The sequence below is a fragment of the Pseudophryne corroboree genome, chromosome 12 (assembly GCF_028390025.1).
Source record: "Pseudophryne corroboree isolate aPseCor3 chromosome 12, aPseCor3.hap2, whole genome shotgun sequence".
In the NCBI taxonomy this organism is placed as follows: Eukaryota; Metazoa; Chordata; class Amphibia; order Anura; family Myobatrachidae; genus Pseudophryne; species Pseudophryne corroboree.
Window position 1 is genome coordinate 37,210,263 of NC_086455.1, and position 24,057 is coordinate 37,234,319.

The 24,057-nt window shown below is 42.2% G+C and overlaps 1 protein-coding gene across 8 annotated transcripts in view; it reads right to left on the minus strand.

The window, feature by feature from the left end:
- LOC134980486 (phosphofurin acidic cluster sorting protein 2-like) overlaps positions 1–24,057 on the minus strand; it is a 203,634-nt gene that overhangs the window by 8,206 nt on the left and 171,371 nt on the right. For 2 of the 8 annotated variants that reach the window (XM_063947340.1, XM_063947337.1), the window contains exons 15-22: positions 23,206–23,310; positions 22,338–22,444; positions 10,953–11,107; positions 10,244–10,354; positions 8,962–9,091; positions 6,996–7,046; positions 3,071–3,113; positions 1,951–1,993 (exon numbers count right to left, since the gene is read on the minus strand). In XM_063947340.1, the coding sequence (XP_063803410.1) occupies positions 1,951–1,993; positions 3,071–3,113; positions 6,996–7,046; positions 8,962–9,091; positions 10,244–10,354; positions 10,953–11,107; positions 22,338–22,444; positions 23,206–23,310 (745 nt within the window). The remainder of the gene's footprint in view (positions 1–1,950; positions 1,994–3,070; positions 3,114–6,995; positions 7,047–8,961; positions 9,092–10,243; positions 10,355–10,952; positions 11,108–22,337; positions 22,445–23,205; positions 23,311–24,057) is intronic. The other 6 variants (XM_063947344.1, XM_063947343.1, XM_063947341.1 and 3 more) reach the window with 5 other exon arrangements.

Here is a 24,057-nt window from a genome sequence, read left to right on the forward strand (position 1 = left end):
TAAAGATAGTGTATTGCTGGGAGGAGAATGAATAGATAATTGAAGGTTCTGATTAGCTGTAATGTCAGGCAGATGACAAAAAGACAATTATGGAATACTGTTCACCTGCCCAAATATGAACCTTATGCCATATTAAGATTTGTTCACAAGAAGCCATCTTGCCATTGCTTGTAGGAACCCCATACCCAACTCAGGCATCAAAGAGGATATCTGAGCTGCACTCCACGTGCAATTCTCATACTGTATCTGTGCAGACCACACTGTCTAAGCTGAGACGCACGCACATTTATTGTAGCCGTTGGACGAAGCACTTTTCAGCACTCATTCACCATAACATGAGCACCATACACCATTACATGTATAACAACCATCATATTCGAGGTTCTTAGCATACATTGGCCAGTATCTGAGCAGGCCCCCTCTCCAGCCATTCTACACTACAGGCACAAAGGTCTTGAGCATTAAAATTCCCCAACTCCTTAAGCGAGTCACACAGGATGTGTGTAGTGTCCTGAATGGGCTTGAGGAGAGTCACCATAGTGACCAGAGGCCCCCCTGAATTTGAGTAGCCCACGTATGAATGGCATGGGTCATCCAGCAACCTGCTATAACCGGGCCTCTGTGATACACCTGCTGCCATGTAAATAGATTTGAGAGTAGTCTCTATCTTTCTGTCCCCAGGATACTTCATGCTAAAGGAGTACGGGGAAGGCAGAACTGCCTTTTTGGACAGTCGAGAGACTGATATGTCAACCCCCGGGGGTTCTTCCCAGAATTTCCTACCTTCAGGAGCAAATGGGAAAGTGTGCAGTAACGTTTTTGACACTTGGAATTTTTTGTCTGGATTTTTCCAGGCCAACTTGGAAAGGTCATCTAACTCTGCAGAATTAGGGAAAGTGACGACAGATTTGTTTTGTGTAAAGAAAAACGACTGTTGTGACCCAGTGTCCTCCAGAGGGAGCTTTAACACGTCCCGTATAGCCAGAATGAGGGGTTCAATACCCTGAGCAGCATCAGAATCCCCATTAATGGGATCTAAGTCCTCTCCATCCTCCTGTATATCCTCATTTGAATCAGAGAGTAGGGCAGATAAACCACGCTTCTGTGGACCTGCATGAGAGATGGAGGGCTGTGTAATATCTGTCCTAGCAGGTAAGTCTGCAACAGTCTTGTTGTAGTAGCTGAGTTTTCTGAACATTAGCAGACAGCTGTGATGACATATCAGACATCATAGTTTTAAGAGCTCCAAGCCAGGAGGGCTCTGGACCCTCTCCAACAGCTCCTTCACTGATTTGTGAAGATTGGCTGCATTGTTCACATTAAACAGAATCAGTAGATAAGGGAGAGAATCTAGTGTGGCACACAATACAGAGTTTGTGTTTACCCATGATTATAGTAATCACAATAACATACACACAGACAGTAATACTGATCAAGCCTGCCCTTACTGTACGTGAAAGGAGACACACAGAGAAAGACACCAGCACACCAGTAGCTGCACAGTCCCAGTGAAGCGGTCAGCTAATATTACAGTGAAACACTAGTAAATACTGTCCTGTAGAGGACAGATTGTGTACAGTAGCGGCTCTCCCCCTATGCTACACCCTGTACCAGTTTTCCAGCATGTCCTTGGGACTCAGGAAGAGCTGTGTGCGCCTTTTGCTGCTGCATTAAGCAGAGGAAGGCGCCAAAACGCCTCTGGTCTCGCTCTGAGGTAGCTCCGCCCCCCCCCCCATATGGCGCCTGAGCTACAGTGATTTTTATACTGGTAAAGTCTCCTATCATGCTTAAAAACATCACACAAGTGCTAGTTTAAGCTATGACCTAAATCTGAACAATTGCTCACAATAAATGATACTGATCTACTCCACAGGAAACGCCAAAAGAAATCATTGTCAAGATACATTAAAAAAGAGACACAATTTTCATGAAGATATATTACACACTGACCTGAGGTTGCAGAGGACTGCTCAACAATACCGACTTTTACCACCTAAATATAGATGACATACATATATAAAAGAATAATATTAGTGTCAAATGTAACAAAACAAAAAAATTGTAACTTTCAAAACAAGTTGCAAAAAAATAAAGTTAAAATGTTGCAGATGAGCTGAAGAACAGAACTCACAGCTGTAGGCTCTGAAATATTATCAGCTGCAGCCGAAAGGAACGTTTCCCAATAAAGGCCTGCAACATCTAACACTTAATGCATTGAAAATACAGGCCTTCTTACCGAGACGCCAGAACCGGGAAGCGGTCAGCTTCCCGACTAACGGGATGCTGGCGGTCAATATACAGACGCCGGGATCCCAAGGGAGGACAGAATCCTGGCGTCACTATACTGACACCATACAGGATGCCGGCGTCAAAATACCGACAGCCGGCATCCCGATCATCCGGAGAGCAGGACACACCGCCATCCTGCCACGGGGGGGAGGGGGTTAGGTTTAGGCTGCAGAAGGGGGGTTAGGCTGCAGCATCAGAAAGGTTAGGGTTAGGCACCGGGGGGTGGGGATAAGAGTTAGGCATCGGGGAAGGAGGGTTAGGCACATAGAAGGGGAGGTTAGAGTTAGGCACCGATAGGGAAGGGTTAGGTTTATGCAGCAGGGAAGGGAGAGTTAGGGTTAGGCACCAAGCATGGAGGATTAGGATTAGGCACCCACAAGAGAGGGTTAGGGGGCTTCCTGGGGGGCTGTCGGGATTTTGATGGATGGGATACCGCTGTTGGTATACTGACCGCTGGCATCCCGTCCATCAGCCACTCATACTGATCCCCCAGAACCTATGTGTAGGGATAATCATTATTCGTACAAGCTGCAATATTTTAGCTAAGAACCGTACCATATTTGATAAACTAGCTGTGACCGGCTCCTCCGGGCACATTTTCTAAACTGGGTCTGGTAGGAGGGGCATCGAGGGAGTAGCCAGCACACACTATTAAACTCTTAAAGTGCCCATGGCTCACAAGGGACCCGTCTATACCCCATGGTACTAATGTGGACCCCAGCATCCTCTAGGACGTAAGAGAAATATTGCAGCAGTAACATCTTATTCCAAGTATACGTACCCCTACAAAAGGGATGAATTTCTGTGAGGAATCCTCATCCGGACTAGAAGAAAAAACAGAAACATTAGATGAGCTACAGTAGAAGACTTATACCCCTTTTCCACTAGCTTTAATAACACGGGTAAATGCGCGGGGGGGTGCATTTACCCGTTTTTTTCCCCTAGTGATCCGGGAATCCTACCCGGGAATCTTGCCGGGTTGAACACGTGTTCAACCCGGTAAGCTGTGTAGTGTGAACGGAAGCCATGTCGATGCGACACGGCCCCCGTTCACAGTGAATGGAAGGGCGGCGCTGGGAGATCATGTGATCTCTCAGCGCCGCCCCTGCCGCGTCACCAACCCGGCAATATGCCGGGTTGGTGAGCGCTATGGGAAAGGGAGCTGTAGCACGGGTCGCAGCCGTGTCAGGCTCCCGGCTGCGACCCGTGCTACAGGTGGAAAAGGGGTATAAAAGTCCTTACATTAAAGTCAACATGCAGCAAGCACTTATTTCTGAAATCCTTCAAAAAGCTCAGGCACACTGTCTGGCAATAACCATAGCTGAAAAAGTTTCTGTCAATAGCTGAAACAACCAAAGAAAATAAAAAAAGGCTGTTTTTCCTCTGGCCTGCTCACTAATGCTCGTTTACGGCTGAAGTTTAGAAAGTTGATTAAAAAAAGTAGAAAAAAAATGTTCTGAACGGAGAATACTTTTTAAGTAGGAAATACAAATATGCTAATTAAATGTCCTTTTTGGTGAGGTTTCGAAAATTCAAGAAAGAAAGAAAGGGACATCAGCAACTAAAAGGCAATTTGTGCACTGAATCATCAATGGCAAACACAATAAAGTTGCCAAAAATGAATCCTGGATGATTTAAATACACATAAAAAATAGCCGTTTCTAACAAATAGTAAAATAAAAATAAAACTATATCATTTAATGCCAATTTAAATATGAGCAATAAAACTTTTGATTGGACTTCAGGTTTGTGGGTGTTAATTGAAGCCAGACAAATAGTTATATCCTGCGCTCACCTTCCTTGGGTATCGTTTGTGGCAGCAAAATTGCAAATGAGGCTAAACCCACAACCTCACAATATAATGACAAGAAAAAGATTTTGCAACTGCGCCTGGAAAGTATATGAATTGGCAATGTTTGGTAATATACCAGTTTTATTAAATAATCAGGGTAAGCTACATAAATAGTAATGCAAACACAAGTGCTGTTTTCTAGTAATAAGGAAAAATGAGAAAAGAAAAAAGAGATGGAGAAGAAAAATAATAATGAAATATAGCAAAGATGATAAACAACAATGCTAACAGAAGTTACGAAAAACCAGAAGGTTTGAAAAAATTGTATATGCGTGCATACACAAAATACTGTGAAATCAAGTCTATCATCCAAGTGTTGTGCTGGAAAGTAGTGTGGCGTTCCACCTCCTTTTTAACGCACTTAATGTTTGAGAAATTGTCTGTAACTGTATTCCTCCACACAGTTCTGGTTTAATAAATGCTCCAAAGTGAATTAACGTTCCTCTGTGTTATAGATAAGTCTATTGCAAGCAATGATGCTAAGCAAGTGTCCTTTATGGGATTCTTTATTCCAGCAGCGTTTAGGTGAAAGGGGTACCCCCGGTGGATAAACGGGGGGAATCTCAGAGGGATCGGTAATAAATAGCTCCGGACTGGCCGCTGTCTGACCTCCGTCTGGAATAGTGAAAAAGCACCTGTTAATACAGACGCCGTCCACCAGCCCGATCAAAGGGACGTGGTCCTGTCTCTGAGGGGGAAAGGGACACCGGCTTAGAGACCCGAAACGGGACTGTCCGCCGTGTACGCCCCCCTTTACAGAGCTGTTACCTGTGTCTCCTGTGATCGTATCCCGGCGTCCGTCTCCACTCAGCTTCACCATGCGTCCTCCGGCTCCTGGTGCTGAATCTCCTTCCTGGTTGTCTGGACTTGCGGTCACGTGACTCTGAGCTCCATTCTAGTCTCTGCGCGCCTCCGGAGTCACTTGGACTCCCTGACGAAGACCCACATGGGTCGATACGCGTAGGAGCAATACAGATCACTTCAGTGGTTAACACATTCACTGTTCAACCTGACAGCTGTATCATCCACTCCACGCAGCTCAGCACTTCTGTCGTGCAAGTGACTCCGGAGGCGCGCAGAGACTAGAACGGAGCTCGGAGTCACGTGACCGCAAGTCCTGACAACCAGGAAGGAGATTCAGCACCAGGAGCCGGAGGACGCATGGTGAAGCTGAGTGGAGACGGACGTCGGGATATGATTACAGGAGACACAGGTAACAGCTCTGTAAAGGGGGGAGTACACGGTGGACAGTCCCGTTTCGGGTCTCTAAGCCGGTGTCCCTTTCCCCCTCAGAGACAGGACCACGTCCCTTTGATCGGGCTGGTGGACGGCGTCTGTATTAACAGGTGCTTTTTCACTATTCCAGACGGAGGTCAGACAGCGGCCAGTCCGGAGCTATTTATTACCGATCCCTCAGATTCCCCCCGTTTATCCACCGGGGGTACCCCTTTCACCTAAACGCTGCTGGAATAAAGAATCCCATAAAGGACACTTGCTTAGCATCATTGCTTGCAATAGACTTATCTATAACACAGAGGAACGTTAATTCACTTTGGAGCATTTATTAAACAAGAACTGTGTGGAGGAATACAGTTACAGACAATTTCTCAAACATTAAGTGCGTTAATAAGGAGATGGGACGCCACGCTCCTTTCCAGCACAACACTTGGACGATAGACTTGATTTCACAGTATTTTGTGTATGCACGCATATACAATTTTTTCAAACCTTCTGGTTTTTCGTAGCTTTTGTTAGCATTGTTGTTTATCATCTTTGCTATATTTCATTATTATTTTTCTTCTCCATATCTTTCTTCTTTTTTCTTTTCTCATTTTTCCTTATTACTAGAAAGCAGCACTTGTGTTTGCATTACTATTTATGTAGCTTACCCTGAATATTTAATAAAACAGGTATATTACCAAACATTGCCAATTCATATACTTTCCAGGCGCAGTTGCAAAACCTTTTTCTTGTTAATTGAAGCCAGAATCCTAGCAGTTTTGTAAAAGAACAAAAAAACAAACAAACAAACAAACAAACCAGTAATCCTGTTTTATTTCTTAAAATAAATGACCATACCAAAAAAAAAAAAAAAAATTAAACAATTAGACACAAAAAATAAATTCTGTTAACAGTTCTTGATGTATTCTTAAACCATACCAATATACTATACATGCTGACAAATGCACTCTAACAGTATCAAAAACTAACTCTGATTTAGCTATAAACTTTATATTCAAAAATAATCCGTTTAATAACATGCTAAAGCAGACTGCCGTGACAAGCTTGGGAGGAGGAAGTAGAGGGACATTTCAGCATATTCATTTGTAAATATATAAAAAGAACAAGCAGAACAGGCTGTAAATTTTAGATTAGATTAGCCACCAAGAAAAAAAACATTTGGTTATAGCAAAATCAGATTTTTTTTTTTAATTTTTTTTTTAAATGCTGTTGCATTCAAGACCAAAACGAGATGCATTTTTTTCTATTACATCCCAAACATACTAAAACAAATGTTTAACCCTGCAAGCTATAGGATGCTGATAATGTGCAAAACATTACATGCCACTGTATCTTTGTTGGGTAGCCACGTTTTCATGTTTTGGGGGGTAAGTGTTCTTAATACAAATTAACGCAGTTAGCTAGAAATACTCAATTATTTACAATACAGTTACCACTATTTTAATAACTTATTTTGTTTACTGTAATCGCAAAAATGCTCTACTCTCATCAACGAAGCCATGAATTTACTTAAGGCTCAGCAATATGAAATGTTGCAAAGCATCCGTAACTTGCTTGTTGTGTTAAACAAAGCATAGAAATGCAGCAAAGGATAGAGAAGAAAATTGGTTACCCTGAGAAGACATGATACCTTAATGTAAAATCAAAATGAAAACTTTTTTTCCTTTTCAGTACGCAACCACAAATGGAAAAAAAATAAAAATAAATAGGGGGGAAAAATAAGTTATAATTACAACACTGCTCCCATTCACACTCATTCAGTTAGAGACCATACACAATTCATATATACCAAGTGACAGTCATAGATTAGTTGTGGTGCAGAAGTAAAAGGTGTACAGATGGGTCCACTGTTATCTTGACTAGTTTGCTGCGCCTAGGCACAACATGGTTTATTAACATAAACCCTTCATCTATTGTTCTCAACTGCAATACAATACAGAGAACAATACAGCAGGGGATTAAGTCATTACAGCAGGGGATTAAGTCATTACAGCAGGGGATTAAGTCATTACAGCAGGGGATTAAGTCCAACTGCCCAGTCTCAGTTAATCCTATTATAGGTCAAGATAAACATGGACCCATCTGTATATGCACAATGAGGTCAACTCCTAACAAGGAAAAATATGAACTCATTCAGTAGGACGCACAATTCTTTATACATGTTCAGTGTAGCTTTGTTGGAGATAGAAAAAATGGGGCAGATGTACTAAGCCTGGAGAGGCGATAAAGCAGTGATAAGTGGAAGGTGATAACGCACCAGCCAATCAGCTCCTGTCTGACATTTTTCAAACCTGTAATGATTGGCTGATGCATTATCACCTTCCCCTTATCACTGCTTTATCCCTTCTCCATTCTTAATACATCTGTACCAATGTTCGCAATTCTGCATCGGAATAAAAATAATATATTGTTTTCTGAGAGGGGGTATAATAATGAACTTTAAGGGTTGGGGTTCTACAGAGGCATCAGAATCTGTAGGTGTTTGTACAGGGCCTAAAATAACCCATTCATAAATACCCCAGCTTGACACTGGCAGTAAAAAAGTTACTCAACAGATTCTTTTAATGAAAGGTCGTTTAGTCCATTAGGTACAATTTATATAGGAAGGACACACATAAAAATAAAAAACAGGCAAAACAGAAAATCTAAACAAATTACATGGGCAGTTCAAATATTGGGGCAGATGTATTAACCTGTAGAAGGCATAAGGAAGTGATAAACCAGTGATATGCGCAAGGTGATAAACACACCAGCCAATCAGCTCTAATACGTAAATTAACAGTTAGGAGTTGATTGGCTGGTGTGTTTATCACCTTGCACTTATCACCGGTTTATCACTTCCTTATGCCGTCTCCAGGTAAATACATCTGCCCCATAATACTAGATAATACTTTCTGTTGACAGACATTGCAGACATACGCACTCACATTTCCCAAAAAAACTGCACAAATGAACCATTGAGTCTTCAAATATTCTACTGATAAAACATCTAAGGGACCAATTCAATAAGCCTTGCCTGGAGCTATTCATTTACTGCCATTACACCGCACTGTAATCCAAAAACTGAATTTAAAGCAGATTTTATTCCTCACAACCTTAGCGCATCATCTGGGGCTAACTGCACAGGATAACGCCATAGCTCTGGACACTTGACCTGGGAGCTATGGATTAATGTGTATTAGCCGTAATTATATAGCTCTGGAAGTTAAACCTGGAGCCATATGGTAATCTCCGTGGCTAATTGAATTTGCCCCTGATGCTTTGGCTAAGTGTAATTATTATATACTAATCCCCAAAATATATACAAAATAATTGAGGTGTATATTAAAAGGAATTGCATTAAGGCAAAATGCGACTTGTGCTTCTGTCTTTTTGAACCTCATAAATGTCCCTAATAGTTCTTTATAGTCTCCATATTACACAGGTTTCTTAAAATATATTAGCATAACGCTTTAACAGCATGTCAATAACACAAAATGAAAACAGAAAAAACTTGTTGCAAGAATTTTCTTCAAAAAAAAATACCACAATTTGAATAATTAAATGTACTGGTAACTACAAAAAGGAACATAAAATACCTCTTTTGTTTGTAAGTTAACATAGCTTCTGCTATGGGCAGCTGATGTGCACAGTTTGCTCCGACAATGTATTGTGTAACGCGGGAAACCACATCTGGAGGGTCCTGAACTGTAGAGAGTAGAGGAAGATCTATAGAAAAAGCAAAAATATACTTTGCAAAGTGGGGTATAAAAAAAAAAAACGGTCACTGATTTATAAAGCCTAAAAAATAAAAAAATAAAAAACACAATCATACAGGTAGCTAATTATAAAGCTAAATGAAAAGTTTTCAGAGGCATTAATCATTTAGAACCTATTCAGCCTCTAATCAACATCTCTACCTACCTTTACTATTGTAGAAAACACTGTCTCTATAATGAAATATTTAGCCAGTTTAGGGGGGTATCTAATTCAACACAGGATATTTAATTGCGGGCATTTTCGCATGTTTTTTAATCCATTTTTGCCCATTCTGTTTCACCTTTCTTTTTGTCAAATCGGCATGGGCGATTCAGCCCGGTGAGGACTCATCAAAGCCTGGAAGGCTTCACTGAAGCCGGATAAAGGCATTGCTAGGCATTGTCACTGGTATTTTACATTGATGATGATAAAAAAATTGTTAGTTTGAACCATTGCTGGCCATCCCTACATCCAAGTGGAACAGCAGGCCAATCAGTGAAGGGGGCAGGGCTAATCGCTGTGCTCCACGGTCTGGTATATCTCCACCCAAGTAAACAGGTGCTGACTCTCCTTAGAAATACCAACCGTTTGGTCTTCAAAGCACCAATGATTGGAGGCTTTGCCCAAAGAGCCTGGTTTCCAGGCTGCCCTTAAACACTTGAAGGCTGGGAAAGGGCTTGAACAGATGTGGTCATAAAATCAACACGTTAGTAGCACATTGAAAATCTTGAATGCAGAAGTTACAGGAAGGACACTAAGACAGAACAGGTCTGATACACAGTATGAGGACTGAGACGTAAGAATGGGAAGAGTTGCTTAGGGCTTTGTAAGTAAGTGTGACGATTCTGGATCTAATACTCTGGCAGGCCATACTTACTGTACAATTTCAGCAGAGTAACTACATGAGAACCATGTAAAAACCAGATGACGCAAATTACTACCAGAGTTATTAGTTCACTAGTCAGAACTTAGAAAACAGTACAGACTAGCAAAATTTCTGGAAGAAGTGCTCTCATAATGGTTGTTACTAGTTGTTACAGAAGTTCAACGGGAAAATTGTGTCCCTATAATTAACAAGTCCCATAATATTTTACATATGGCGAAGAATCAGCAAACTCTTACCTGAGGTTTGTGCATCCAGTTTTGTAAAGAGGTCTTTCCAAGCTGGATCCTGGAAGAGGTTGTTGTATTTGTAGTCCACAGAGCCCAGGTATTTGGCCACAGGATGAGAACCTGCAAAACCAGGAGAAGCTTAAAACAAAAGTAGTAACGCACAAATAATCCATCTAGTATTAAACACAAAAAATACAACATTACACCATGAGCCACATTTTTCAGATAACAAAACCGCAGGATAGCACATTATTGTAGATACTCTGTTCTTACGTATTCTTCATAACCGAGCATCAACAATAAAGGACTATTCACAGAAACACAAACAGTTCAAATGAATCTCTCCAAGCTGCTGGTTCAATTCTAAACTTTCCCAATATGGGATTTTAGAAAGAGATTAGATGTCATTGCACAATTTCCATTGTTGAAAATGATGCATCCAAGTGTCAGGAGCTACAGACCAATGCAGTGCTACCTATATTATACATGTTCCATTTCTTGGACATTATGCAATACAATGTGAATGCTTCTTGCAGTACTGATTAATTAACTGATTCAATAATCTTCAAAGTCTGTCAAACATACTGTCTATATATAACAAATACAGTACAAGCATCAAATACTTCAGCAATATCAGACGAAGCGACACTACCCTGCTTATTACTTCTGAAGATACAGAGCAATGTGCAGTCAAACTGGACTCATGTCTGGCATTTACCTAATGGAATGATGAGAAACCGCAGGTATCCCAACCAGTCTGGAGTCTTGTGTGACAGCTGCTCCACAAACAGCCTGAGCACGGCACTGAGGTAATTCTGAGCTCCTGCAACAGCCACTTTCACAGGATTTGGTGGCTGTGAATTGCAATTGCAACTAAAAGACAAAACATGCATACAATGCTCAAAATCAAAATGTGCTTGAGGCAGCTATATCAAGCCTGCGGAGAAGTGGACAAATGAATACGTTGCCCATAGCAACCTCCCTGTCATTTTACAGAATTTACTTAATAAGTACTATCTATAAGCTGATTGGTTGTCACGGCCAACTCCTCCACTCCATAAGATTACTCTAATGACAGACAATTGGTGAGAGTTAAGAAAAACAAACAGCAAAAAAAAGTGTCTGGCCAACTCAGAAGCAGTAATACTCCCCAAAAATATACTAAAGGGCCATACTGTACACACTAGATGATTTCAGTGGACAATATGCACAATAAAGATATTATCGTGCATATCATCAAGTGTGTATGCACGATAACAATGTGCGCTCCCGCAGGTCATCATCGTTTCTCTTTATCAACTTAACATGCAGTCCAATTTAGCCTATGGGGGGTAATCAAGTAGTGCCATTTTTTCAACCAGTCAAAAAAACTGCACTTTTCGCCCATTTTTAAGTCGACTTACATTCAACCTATTCAATGCCCCCTGTGCAGTGTTTTCGACTGGTCAATAAGTCCGGCACTGGCGAAAACCACGTGTATCGGTGAATTTGCCGCATATGCACGTGTTTTGGCGAGTTTGCTGGCATTTTTGCCTGTTTTTTGGTGCAATTTTCGCCCATGCCGATTCGACAAAAAAAAAAAAAGTGAAATGGCATGGGCGAAAATGGATTAAAAAACATGTGAAAATGCCCGCAATTGAACACCCAGTGTCGAATTAGTGCCGTTTTTTTCGACCAGTCAAAAAACGGCACTTAATTGAATTGCCCCCTAAATCTTTCATGACTGCATGTTCAGGGATAGGAGGAGTGACGTCACTGAACGATATTGTACACTATATCTTTAAGTGTGTATGCTCTATATTTTTCATTCTGTAGCTGGGGAAATTTTAAGGGAAATCTTTATCTGTTCAAAATAGTCTAGTGGGTACCTACCTTTAAACATAATATGAATTATTTTTAATTATAACTTTTATTATACAGGTTGAGTATCCCATATCCAAATATTCCGAAATACGGAATATTCCAAAATACGGACTTTTTTGAATAAGAGTGAGATAGTGAAACCTTTGTTTTTTGATGACTCAATGTACACAAACTTTGTTTAATACACAAAGTTATTAAAAATATTGTATTAAATGACCTTCAGGCTGTGTGTATAAGGTGTATATGAAACAAATGAATTGTGTGAATGTACACACACTTTGTTTAATGCACAAAGTTATAAAAAATATTGGCTAAAATTGCCTTCAGGCTGTGTGTATAAGGTGTATATGAAACATAAATACATTTTGTGCTTAGATTTAGGTCCCATCACCATTATATCTCATTATGGTATGCAATTATTCCAAAATACGGAAAAATCCGATATCCAAAATACCTCTGGTCCCAAGCATTTTGGATAAGGGATACTCAACCTGTATTACAAAAATTCAGACTACACGACCTGGTTTGTCCTTTATACCATTTTGTGTTGTTATAACGATAGCGTAGAGAAGGCTTGCTAGAGTAAATGCCAATGTCACACTGCCCTATTTGTATACAACATAATCGAGTGTAATTTACACTAGAGACAATGATTATTGGTTATTAATTAAAACACACCTGTTATTTACCACTGTAAAAATGAATTGGCATACTGTCTTCCACGCAATGAGTGGTTTCAATAGAAATGGCAAAAACTGACAACAGATGTCCACAAAACTATATAAAATAACCACATCATAAATTAATTAGTAACTAAGCTGGAGGTCAAACAGCCAATCAGGAGCTGCAGTACTGCAGATGGTCATCATCGCTTGTTACACCACCACTCCCTCCTGCAATAGATACATCACCTACGAGGTATCTGGCATGTGTCCATGTTTATTTCTGCTGCATATAGGCGAAATGACCTTGCTTGCGGTACACCATTTACTGTTGCCCACCACTGTTACTCCAATGCACGTATTGGGACTGCAAGTGTAAATCCTTTTCTCGTAGTCCATAAGGGATATTGGGGAAAATAGTATGATGGGGTATAGATGGGGTCCAAAGAAGCCAGTGCACTTTAAATGTCTTCAACTGGGTGTGCTGGCTCCTCCCCTCTATGCCCCTCCCACAGGCAGTTATAGGTAAAAACGTGCCCGAAGGAGAAAGGACATATATGAGAGAAGGAATATGATAATAATTATTATTATTATCTATTATTATTATTATTATTAATATTAATACAGGTTGAGAATCCCTTATCCAAAATGCTTGGGACCAGAAGTATTTTGGATATGGGATTTTTCCGTATTTTGGAATAATTGCATACCATAATGAGATATAATGGTGATGGGACCCAAGTCTAAGCACAGAATGCATTTATGTTTCATATACACCTAATACACACAGCCTGAAGGTCATTTAATACAATATTTTTAATAACTGCGTATTAAACAAAGTTTGTGTACACTGAGCCATCAGAAAACAAAGTTTTCACTGTCTCACTCAAAAAATTCCGTATTTCGGAATATTTGGATAAGGGATACTCAACCTGTAATAATAATAGTATTTATCTAGCGCTCTTTCTCCAATAGGACTCAAGGCGCTGAACATATACATAGCATAATATAGTACAGAAAATAATGAAGTACAGAACAGCGTTTCATAATATACAGAAGCATGAAGATACTAAAGGGACATTATGGAAATGCTTGAGTAAACGAGAAAGTCTTGCGTTAACTTTTAAAGGATTCTATAGTTGGGGCCGCTCGCACTGTACGGGGAAGTGAGATCCATAGAGTCGGAGCCGCATGACTAAACGCTCAGCCCCCAGATGAATTACGGGAGATTCTAGGTACTGCTAAAAGTCCTTCATCTACAGATCGCAGTAATCGAGTGGGGCAGTATGGGATCAGAAGCTGCTTCAGCTACCTTGGGCCCTGGTCATGTAGTGCTTTGAAACTCAGTAAGCCAATATTGAAGATGATTCGCCATCTTACAGGCAGCCAGTGAAGGGAGTAGAGGATGGGTGTTATGTGGCTAGAACGGGGCTGGTTGGTGAACAGCCTCTCAGCTGTGTTTTGCACCAGCTGTAAGCGGTGCAATTCTTTCGCTGGGAGACCAAGGTAGAGGGCATTACAGTAGTCTAATCGAGATGATACAAATACATGTATGACTTTTGGCAGATCATCTGAGGGAATTAAGTGCTTGATTCTGGCTATGATCCTCAGGTGAATGAATGAGGATTTGATTGTGGCTGATATCTGATGTTTAAGTGTCAAGCCACCATCCAGGACAACACCAAGATTACGCAAACGATCGGTGGTTTGTAATTCTGAATCCCCGAGTGTAAGTCCAGTTGGTTGTCTTGTCCTTTGATGTTGGGGTCCTATCATAAGGACCTCTGTTTTATCTGGGTTCAGTCGCAGCCAACTGGCGCTCATCTACTCCTGGAGCTCAGCAAGACAGCCATTTAACGTTGCTATTGGGTTATCAGTGCCCGGAGCAAAGGACAAGTACAGTTGTGTATCATCAGCATAGCAGTGGAAGACCAGGCCATGGCGTCTGAAAAGGTGGTGAGATTTACCACCAGCACACCACTAACATACAACAACCAGCAATGGCTGGTAACAACAGCAGCAACCGCTGAAAAGGTAACTATAGAACAAGAATCTGCAGAAAAGTCCACGCACTGAGGCAGGCGCCCAATATCCCTTATGGACTACGGGAAAAGGATTTACCGGTAAGTATTAAAATCCTATTCTCTCTAGCATCCATAAGGGATATTGGGGAACTTCGTACGATGGGGACGTCCCAAAGCTTCCAGAATAGGTGGGAACATGCAGAGACTGCTGCAGCATCGCCTGCCTAAGAATATCCTCTTTGGGCATGGTATCAAACTTGTAGAACTTCACAAAGGTGTTCTTCCCCGACCAGGTAGCAGCTCGGCATAGTTGCAAGGCCGAGACTCCACGGGCAGCCGCCCAGGAAGAGCCCACCGATCTTGCAGAGTGGGCCTACAGAGACTTAGGAACAGGTAAGGCTGCCGACACATAGGCCTGTTGGATAGTAAGCCTAATCCAACGGAGCAATGGACTGCTTTGAAGCAGGGCAACCCTTCTTCTGCGCATCATAGAGCATGAATAAGGAATCCGTTTTTCTAACCCTAGCTGTGCGCTTGACAGATCTTCAAGTTACGCACAGTATCCAATGCCTCCGGAGGAGCAGAAGCGTCAGAACTGGACGGAACCACAATAGGTTGATTCAGATGAAACGTGTAGACAACCTTCGTCAGGAACTGCTGTCTAGTCTGGAGCTCTGCTCTGTCCTCGTAAAAGACCAAGTACGGACTTTTACACGATAAGGCCCCCAATTCTGAGACACGTCGAGCAGAAGCCAGGGCCAGCAACATCACAATCTTCCACGTGAGGTACTTGTCTTCTACCGTCAGCAGAGGTTCAAACCAGGAGGACTGTAGAAATACCAACACTACATCCAAATCCCAGGGTAGGCGGCACAAAAGGTGGTTGTATGTGGAGTACTCCTTGCAAGACAGTCTGAACTTCTGACAATACTGACAATTTCTTCTGGAAGAAAATGGAGAGGGCTGAAATCTGGAAATTAATAGAACCCAGACGTAAGCCCTTATACACACCAGCCTGTAGGAAACGTCTCAAGTGAAACTCAGCAGGCGGATACGTGCGTTCCTCGCACCAAGGTACATATCTCCTCCAGATATGATGACAGTGTTTTGACGTCACAGGTTTCCGGGTCTGAACCATGGTAGCAATAACCCTCTTGGAAAGGCCCTTGTGAGCTAGGAATTTTTGCTCAAAATCCATGCCATCAAACAAAGTCGCCGTAAGTCCAGGCAGACGAACGGTCCTTGCTGCAGAAGACCTCCTCTTAGTAGTAGAGGCCAAGGTTCTTCGACGGACATGTCCAGAAGATCCGCGTACCACGCCCTCCGAGGCCAATCCGGGGCAATCAGAATTGCCTGGACACCCTGATTCCTGATTTGCTTGAGCACACTTGGGAGCAATGGAATCGGAGGAAACAGGTAGACCCGCCGGTACGGCCACGGCGACGCCAGAGCGTCCAGTGCCCTCGCCTGAGGGTCCCTTTGTCCGTGAGCAATACCAGGGAGGGTCCCGTACTCCGCGCCTGTGGTCAGCCGCACTTTGAACTGGGGGCCCCCCTCGCGGGGCCCCCGGTTTGTACTCACCACCGATGTCACCTTCAGGCAGCGTTAGGGGTGTGCGGCGTGCTGCGGCTGTGACAGCCAAGACGCAGTGCCCCGCTGAACAACAACCCCTCAGGACAGTGGTCTTGCAGCGGGGAAGCTGCTCTGCACCTCGTAAGGCCGGTGACCCCCCTCGCCCAGCTCCCACGACGTAAGTATGCTGTTGCCCAGACAGCATACTGAAAATAATAAAAGTCTTAAAAGAAATTGAAGAAAACTCTCTGGAGCTGCAGAGATGTGCATCCTCTTCTGAGGGCACTTTTTTCTAAACTGCCTATGGGAGGGGGCATAGAGAGGAGGAGCGAGCACACCCAGTTGAAGAAATTTAAATTTCAATGGCTCCTTTGGAACCCGTCTATACCCCATCGTACTAGTTTCCCCAATATCCCTTATGGATGCTAGAGAAATGTGTGCGTGCAGGTGCCGTAGAAAAATGTGACATCTGCAAACAAACAAACAAAAAAGTGCATCCAATCTTAAATGAGGTCCTCAGTATTTAGCACAGCATTAATACTTTATTTTATCTGCAGACCTGTGGTTTTTACTGATATATTCACTGCATAAATCATAACATGGGAAATAAGTTTATCTGACAATGCACATTGTCATGCTCTAATCCCTGGGAAAGGGCTGCTGTAAATCGGATATGATCACTGCTGTATGCTGTGCTGCAGCAATCAGTGGGAGCAGTAGTCCGCTGGCTAGAAGGACACCTACAGTACAAAATAGTCTTTTCTTACCCCCGCACAAACCCTTTTTCAGTAACTACTTTGCCAGGTCACAAATCAAGATCAGTATTATTTATGCAGGACTTTGTTTTTGTGAAAACAATTTTGATCACTTTTTCAAAGCATAAATATGCTTACTCCTTCTGCAACAGCACATAAAAGTAACTTACTGCAATCGTAGGAACGTGAACTTAAAAGTGTGTATTTTTTTCCCTAACCGGCACCAACAAATAATTTGCAGTTGATGCTTCAGTATTGCTGCACTTTCCCCCATGTGTCGCCCCCATTTTCCAGAAGTGGCGAGGACAAGGACTACGTAGTGGAGGCAGTTTCCTTGACCTTGCATGGCCACCTACGACGGCAATCCCGATGGTCGCGATGTTTATCACAGATGCAATGCGATCACAAATAAAGGAAGGAGGTGGTATGCACCTCCTCCTGCATTTGCATTGCTAAGGAACTAGGGCCTATGCTAGATTGCATAATTATTATAATTATTCTGATTAATAGTGCCTGATGCTATATAGTGTGCATTGGCATTACATTTTTTCTTACAAATGGAAATGCACCAACTTTGTATCATAATACATTAACATGATGCTTAAAATAGAGCAAAAACAAAATCCGTAGCAACTTACAGGTAGTAATGTCAAAGATTAAATAAAAATGACCTGGACAGTATTAAAGGCACCCTTCCTTAATATTTGGTTGCACACAGTTTTGCAACAATGGCTGCCTCTAAACATTTCTCTACAAGCTTCTTGCACCTGTCTGCTGGTAGTTTCTCCCCCTCTTCCATTGTAACTTGTTGGAGCCGATGAATGTTTACAGGATTTTTTTGCCAAACCACAGATTTCAGCCCTCTTTAAAGAGATTTTCAGTTGGATTGAAATCAGGATATGTTGATGGCCAGTATAAAACAGTGGTGCTTTCTCCAGTTTGTGCTAACCGTTAAAAGACCCCTCTCATAAATTATCCTCTTTCCCCCATGCCATGGGAGGTTTTTTACAGTTCCATGATTAGAAAACTTTTTAATAATATTGAACACTTTTCAAACAAGGGTGCCAAAAACTTTGGGGAGTGTTTTGTACCCTTTAGAGGCCAAGTCAATCACCTGACCTGAATCCGATTGAGCATGCATTTCACTTGACGAAGACAAAACTTTAAACAAGCAGGAACTGAACACATTTGCAGTAGAGGCCTGGCAAAGCATCAACAGGGATGAAACCCAGCATCTGGCGATGTCTATGCGTTCCAGACTTCAGGCTGTAATTGACTGCAAAGGATTTGCAACAAAGTATCAAAAAGTGAAAGTTTGATTTAGGATTGTTTAGTTTGTCCCATTACTTTTGGTCCCTTAAAAAGTGGGAGGCACATATAGAAACCGTTGTAATTTCTACACCGTTCACCTGATTTGGATGTAAATACCCTCAAATTAAAGCGGAAAGTCTGCAGTTAAAGCACATCTTGTTTGTTTCATTTCAAATCCATTGTTGTGGTGTATAGAGCCCAAAATATGAGAATTGTGTCGATGTCCCAATATTTATGGACCTGACTGTACATACAATATATATATATATATACACTGCTCAAAAAAATAAAGGGAACACTTAAACAACACAATGTAACTCCAAGTCAATCACACTTCTGTGAAATCAAACTGTCCACTTAGGAAGCAACACTGATTGACAATCAATTTCACATGCTGTTGTGCAAATGGAATAGACAACAGGTGGAAATTATAGGCAACTAGCAAGACACCCCACAATAAAGGAGTTGTTCTGCAGATGGTGACCACAGACCACTTCTCAGCTCCTATGCTTTCTGGCTGATGTTTTGGTCACTTTTGAAAGCTGGCGGTGCTTTCACTCTAGTGGTAGCATGAGACGGAGTCTACAACCCACACAAGTGACTCAGGTAGTGCAGCTCATCCAGGATGGCACATCAATGCGAGCTGTGGCAAGAAGGTTTGCTGTGTCTGTCCGCGTAGTGTCCAGAGCATGGAGGCGCTACCAGGAGACAGGCCAGTACATCAGGAGACGTGGAGGAGGCCGTAGGAGGGCAACAACCCAGCAGCAGGACCGCTACCTCCGCCTTTGTGAAAGGAGGACCAGGAGGAGCACCGCCAGAGCCCTACAAAATGACCTCCAGCAAGCCACAAATGTGCATGCGTCTACTCAAACGATCAGAAACAGACTCCATGAGGGTGGTATGAGGGCCCGACGTCCACAGGTGGGGGTTGTGCTTACAGCCCAACACTGTGCAGGACGTTTGGCATTTGCCAGAGAACACCAAGATTGGCAAATTCCCCACTGGCGCCCTGTGCTCTTCACAGATGAAAGCAGGTTCTCACTAGGCACATGTGACAGACTTGACAGAGTCTGGAGACGCCAAGGAGAACGTTCTGCTGCCTGCAACATCCTCCAGCATGACCGGTTTGGCAGTGGGTCAGTAATGGTGTGGGGTGGCATTTCTTTGGAGGGTCGCACAGCCCTCCATGTGCTCGCCAGAGGTAGCCTGACTGCCATTAGGTACCGAGATGAGATCCTCAGACCCCTTGTGAGACCATATGCTGGTGCGGTTGGCCCTGGGTTCCTCCTAATGCAAGACAATGCTAGATCTCATGTGGCTGGAGTGTGTCAGCAGTTCCTGCAAGACGAAGGCATTGATGCTATGGACTGGCCCATCCGTTCCCCAGACCTGAATCCAATTGAGCACATCTGGGACATCATGTCTTGCTCCATCCACCAACGCCACGTTGCACCACAGACTGTCCAGGAGTTGGTGGATGCTTTAGTCCAGGTCTGGGAGGAGATCCCTCAGGAGACCATCCGCCACCTCATCAGGAGCATGCCCAGGCATTGTAGGGAGGTCATACAGGCACGTGGAGGCCACACACACTACTGAGCCTCATTTTGACTTGTTTTAAGGACATTACATCAAAGTTGGATCAGCCTGTAGTGTGTTTTTTCACTTTAGGGTATATGCAATTGCGGTCGAATTCCCGAAATTGTCGAAAAACTTGATTTTTTGGCCAAAAAAAAAAAAAAAAAAAATCGACAATGCAATTCAGTACTTTCCGTCAAAAAAACGGACTTTCAAAATTCGACTTTTTGAAATTCGACATTTGTCAAATTCGACATTTCTGCAATGGTACAAATGCAGCAATTCGCCAAAAGTATATTCAATTGAAGTTTGGAAATTCGACAACAGTGCTTTTAGACAGTAAATTCGTCATTTTCAATCCGCCACACTTTGGTGGGGGAATCTAATAAAAAAAAATTTAAAACATGTTTTTTTTGGTGTTTTTTTTATTGGTAATAGCATATCTATTTATATTAGAAGGGATTAGGTACTTGGTTTGTCTATTTTGGAGGCACAAGTATTATTTATATATTTTTTAAAATATTATTTTTTTAAATGAATGGTAAAATCCCGAAAAAAAATGGCGTGGGGTCCCCCCTCCAAAGCATAACCAGCCTCGAGCTCTTCGAGCCGGTCCTGGTTCTAAAAATCTGGGGGGGGAATTGACAGGGGATCCCCCGTATTTTTAAAACCAGCACCGGGCTCTGCGCCTGGTGCTGGTGCAAAAAATACGGGGGACAAAAAGCGTAGGGGTCCCCCGTATTTTTTACACCAGCATCGGGCGGGTCAACATAGGTAAGTATGTATGTGTCGGCATGTATGAAATAAAGTTTTACTTTCACGGTGTGTGTTTCCTGTTTTTATTTGGGTATTTTTTTCCCAGTAGAACTACAGGTACCAGCGGGCCCGTTTTTCTCCCGCATGCTGGTACTTGTGGTTCTCCAAGTACCAGCTTGCGGGGGAGGCTTGCTGGGACTTGTAGTACTACTGGAAAAAACAATATTCTTTCAAATTTCTCAAGGCTATCAGCCCCCCATCCGCAGCCCTTGGATGGGGGGGGGCAGCCTCGGGCTTCACCCCTGGCCCTTGGGTGGCTGGGGGGGGGGGGACCCCTTGATTGAAGGGGTCCCCACTCCCCCAGGGTACCCCAGCCAGGGGTGACTAGTTGGATATTTAATGCCACGGCCGCAGGGCGCTGTATAAAAGTGACCCCCGGCTGTGGCATTATCTGTCCAGCTAGTGGAGCCCGATGCTGGTGTAAAAAATACGGGGGACCCCTACTCTTTTTGTCCCCCGTATTTTTTGCACCAGCACCAGGCGCAGAGCCCGGTGCTGGTTTTAAAAATACGGGGGATCCCCTGTCATTTTCCCCCCCGGATTTTTAGAACCAGGATCGGCTCGAAGAGCCCGAGGCTGGTTATGCTTTGGAGGGGGGACCCCACGCAATTTTTTTTTCGGGTTTTTTACTGTTTTTTCCCGTTTTTAAAAAATTGGATCAAAATCCGTCAAATCTGCCGTTTTTCGACAGCGGGACTGTCGAATCCGTTTTTTATTGAATATGGTAAATTTCGGCACCAACTTGCCGGAATTTGACAGTTGAATTGTGTCGAAATAAAAAACGGGCGAAAAATTGCAGCGATTCGCCGCTAATTGCATATACCCCTTTAAATTTGAGTGTGACTCCAAATCCAGACCTCCATGGGTTAATCAATTTGATTTCCATTGATCATTTTTGTGTGATTTTGTTGTCAGCACATTCAACTATGTAAAGAACAAAGTATTTAATAAGAATATTTCATTCATTCAGATCTAGGATGTGTTATTTTAGTGTTACCTTTATTTTTTTGAGCAGTGTATGTATGTAAATATATATATATATATATATATATATACACACACAAACGCACATACACACACACACATTTATTAGTGTTACTTTACATAAAAAGTACAATTAAAGTTAAAAGTATTTGACTTTTAAAATTGTTAATTTTCATATTGTGCAGAGCAACCAATGAGAATTGCATTTACTATTTAAACCAAGAGTGATACTGCTGTTGTACATAGGGAAGAAAATAGATCTGTAGAATAATTATTGTGCTCACCTTGGGACCCTTAGTTACAGTTGGACAGGTGTATGACCCCCACACCTAATCCCCAACCTGCCACTGTGCCTAAGAGTACTAGGGTCATGGTCATGGCTTTGGCTGCAACTACGGATAAATATTCTTTTACATTGTCTACTCACAAATCAATGCAAAGGGGAGTTAAAGCAAAATCCCCCCCCCCCCCCCCCAAAAAAAAAACAGTGTGCGCTGTGCACAGAGAAACAATTAGAAACATTACATTTTGAAATACTCACTATCGTTGTATCCTGGACACTATTGTATTGAAAGCAGCTTGGATATCAGCTGAGGAGCACGTGCAGACTAAGGGAAGGTCGTGTTTTTGCAAGATTTCTGAAAGAAGCTGAAAGGAAGCGAGGACTAATATTGAAATCTCATCTACATTACTAAGGTTCATATTTATTATATATGAATCATAATGGGAAAAAAAAACCTGTAAAGAAATGCACATTTGACAGACCGATACAATATATATATTTAAAAACAAATTACAAAACACTACTTTTCGATGAAGCAGAAACACCAGACGTTGCTTCTGCTTCACTGACGTAACTAACGTTACTGCTGCATACTGTGAGTTTACATATAAAACAATATAAATACATTGGGACAATAACAGAATAGTCTGATTAATATATGCTAGAAGGCCCAGATTCTGCTCCCAATAGGAGAACTGTTCCGGTCTCTAGCAACAGAGTATAAAGTAGTGTCAGTATGTAACAAGCCAAGAAAAAAATAAAATAGGATACAATCAATCAATTGATCTCTCCATTGGTAAAACACTTAAAAATGCTAAATATGCATTATCCTATTAAATAAATTCTTAATTACATTACTGGAGCACCATCTACCAAGAACTCATAATTGAGGAACCCCCTTCCGCAATTATGAAGGGACTAAACAAAACCAGCCGCTGAGGTAGTGGTGCTTGCCTGTTGGGTGGGCAATGGTGCATTGTCTCAAATTAGGAGGAGCATAAACATTGTACATGTACAGTACTGCTCAATGCTAACAGGGAAATCAGCCCTCATAACCCAATGTCCATATTCACATACTATATATATTGATGGATTTGGCATAAGTACATGTTCTAAGTCCACCTACCTGGCCCTGCCAGTCAGAAGTGTTTACAAGAATGATGTTTTCAGGGAGGTGGTCGTCAGAAACCAGGATGTGGTTCAGCTGATCATAAACCGTTTTCCTGGGGATCTAAGAATTAAACACATCAGTAAATATTTTTCAAAGATACAACACATGCATTGCTGTCACATCACAGCACTTATAGTTGTACAGACAGGAAACAATTCAAGCTACTAAAAGAAGATTTATGGTCCAAAAAGATAAAAAAAAATAGTTCTCTTTATTTTATTTTTTTAAAAGGTGATTCCTAGTATCTAATATGACATGTACATTGTTTTCAAAGTTTCCAGTAATGAATTGTAAAATGTTTTGTAGTTCCTTCAAAAGCTACCTTTATAATATAAGGCTTTATTGAGAAATAGGCACATTAAAATACATATGTATTTACAGGTTTTATTTTATACATGAGTGGAAATAGTGTAACATTAGGGACTCTTGTGAGACAACGCCCCTAGCTCCGACACGTCTTGCTGAAGCCAAGTCCAACAGTGTGACGGTCTTCAACGTAAGATACTTTACGTCAACCTCCTGTAACGGTTCAAAGCAGTCCGATTGGAAGAACTGCAGCACCAAATTGAGATCCCAAAGTGCCGTGGGAGGCACAAAGGGGAGGCTGGATTTGCAAAACACCTTACAAGAACGTCGGGACCTCAGGGAGGGGAGTGAAGCCAGTTGTTTCTGAAAGTAAATAGACAAGGCAGAAATCTGGACTTTAATGGAGTCTAGGCGTAGGCCCACATACACTCCCGACTACAGAAAAAGCAGGAAACGTCCCAGATGAAAATTCCACTGCAGAATATTGTCTGCTCTCACACC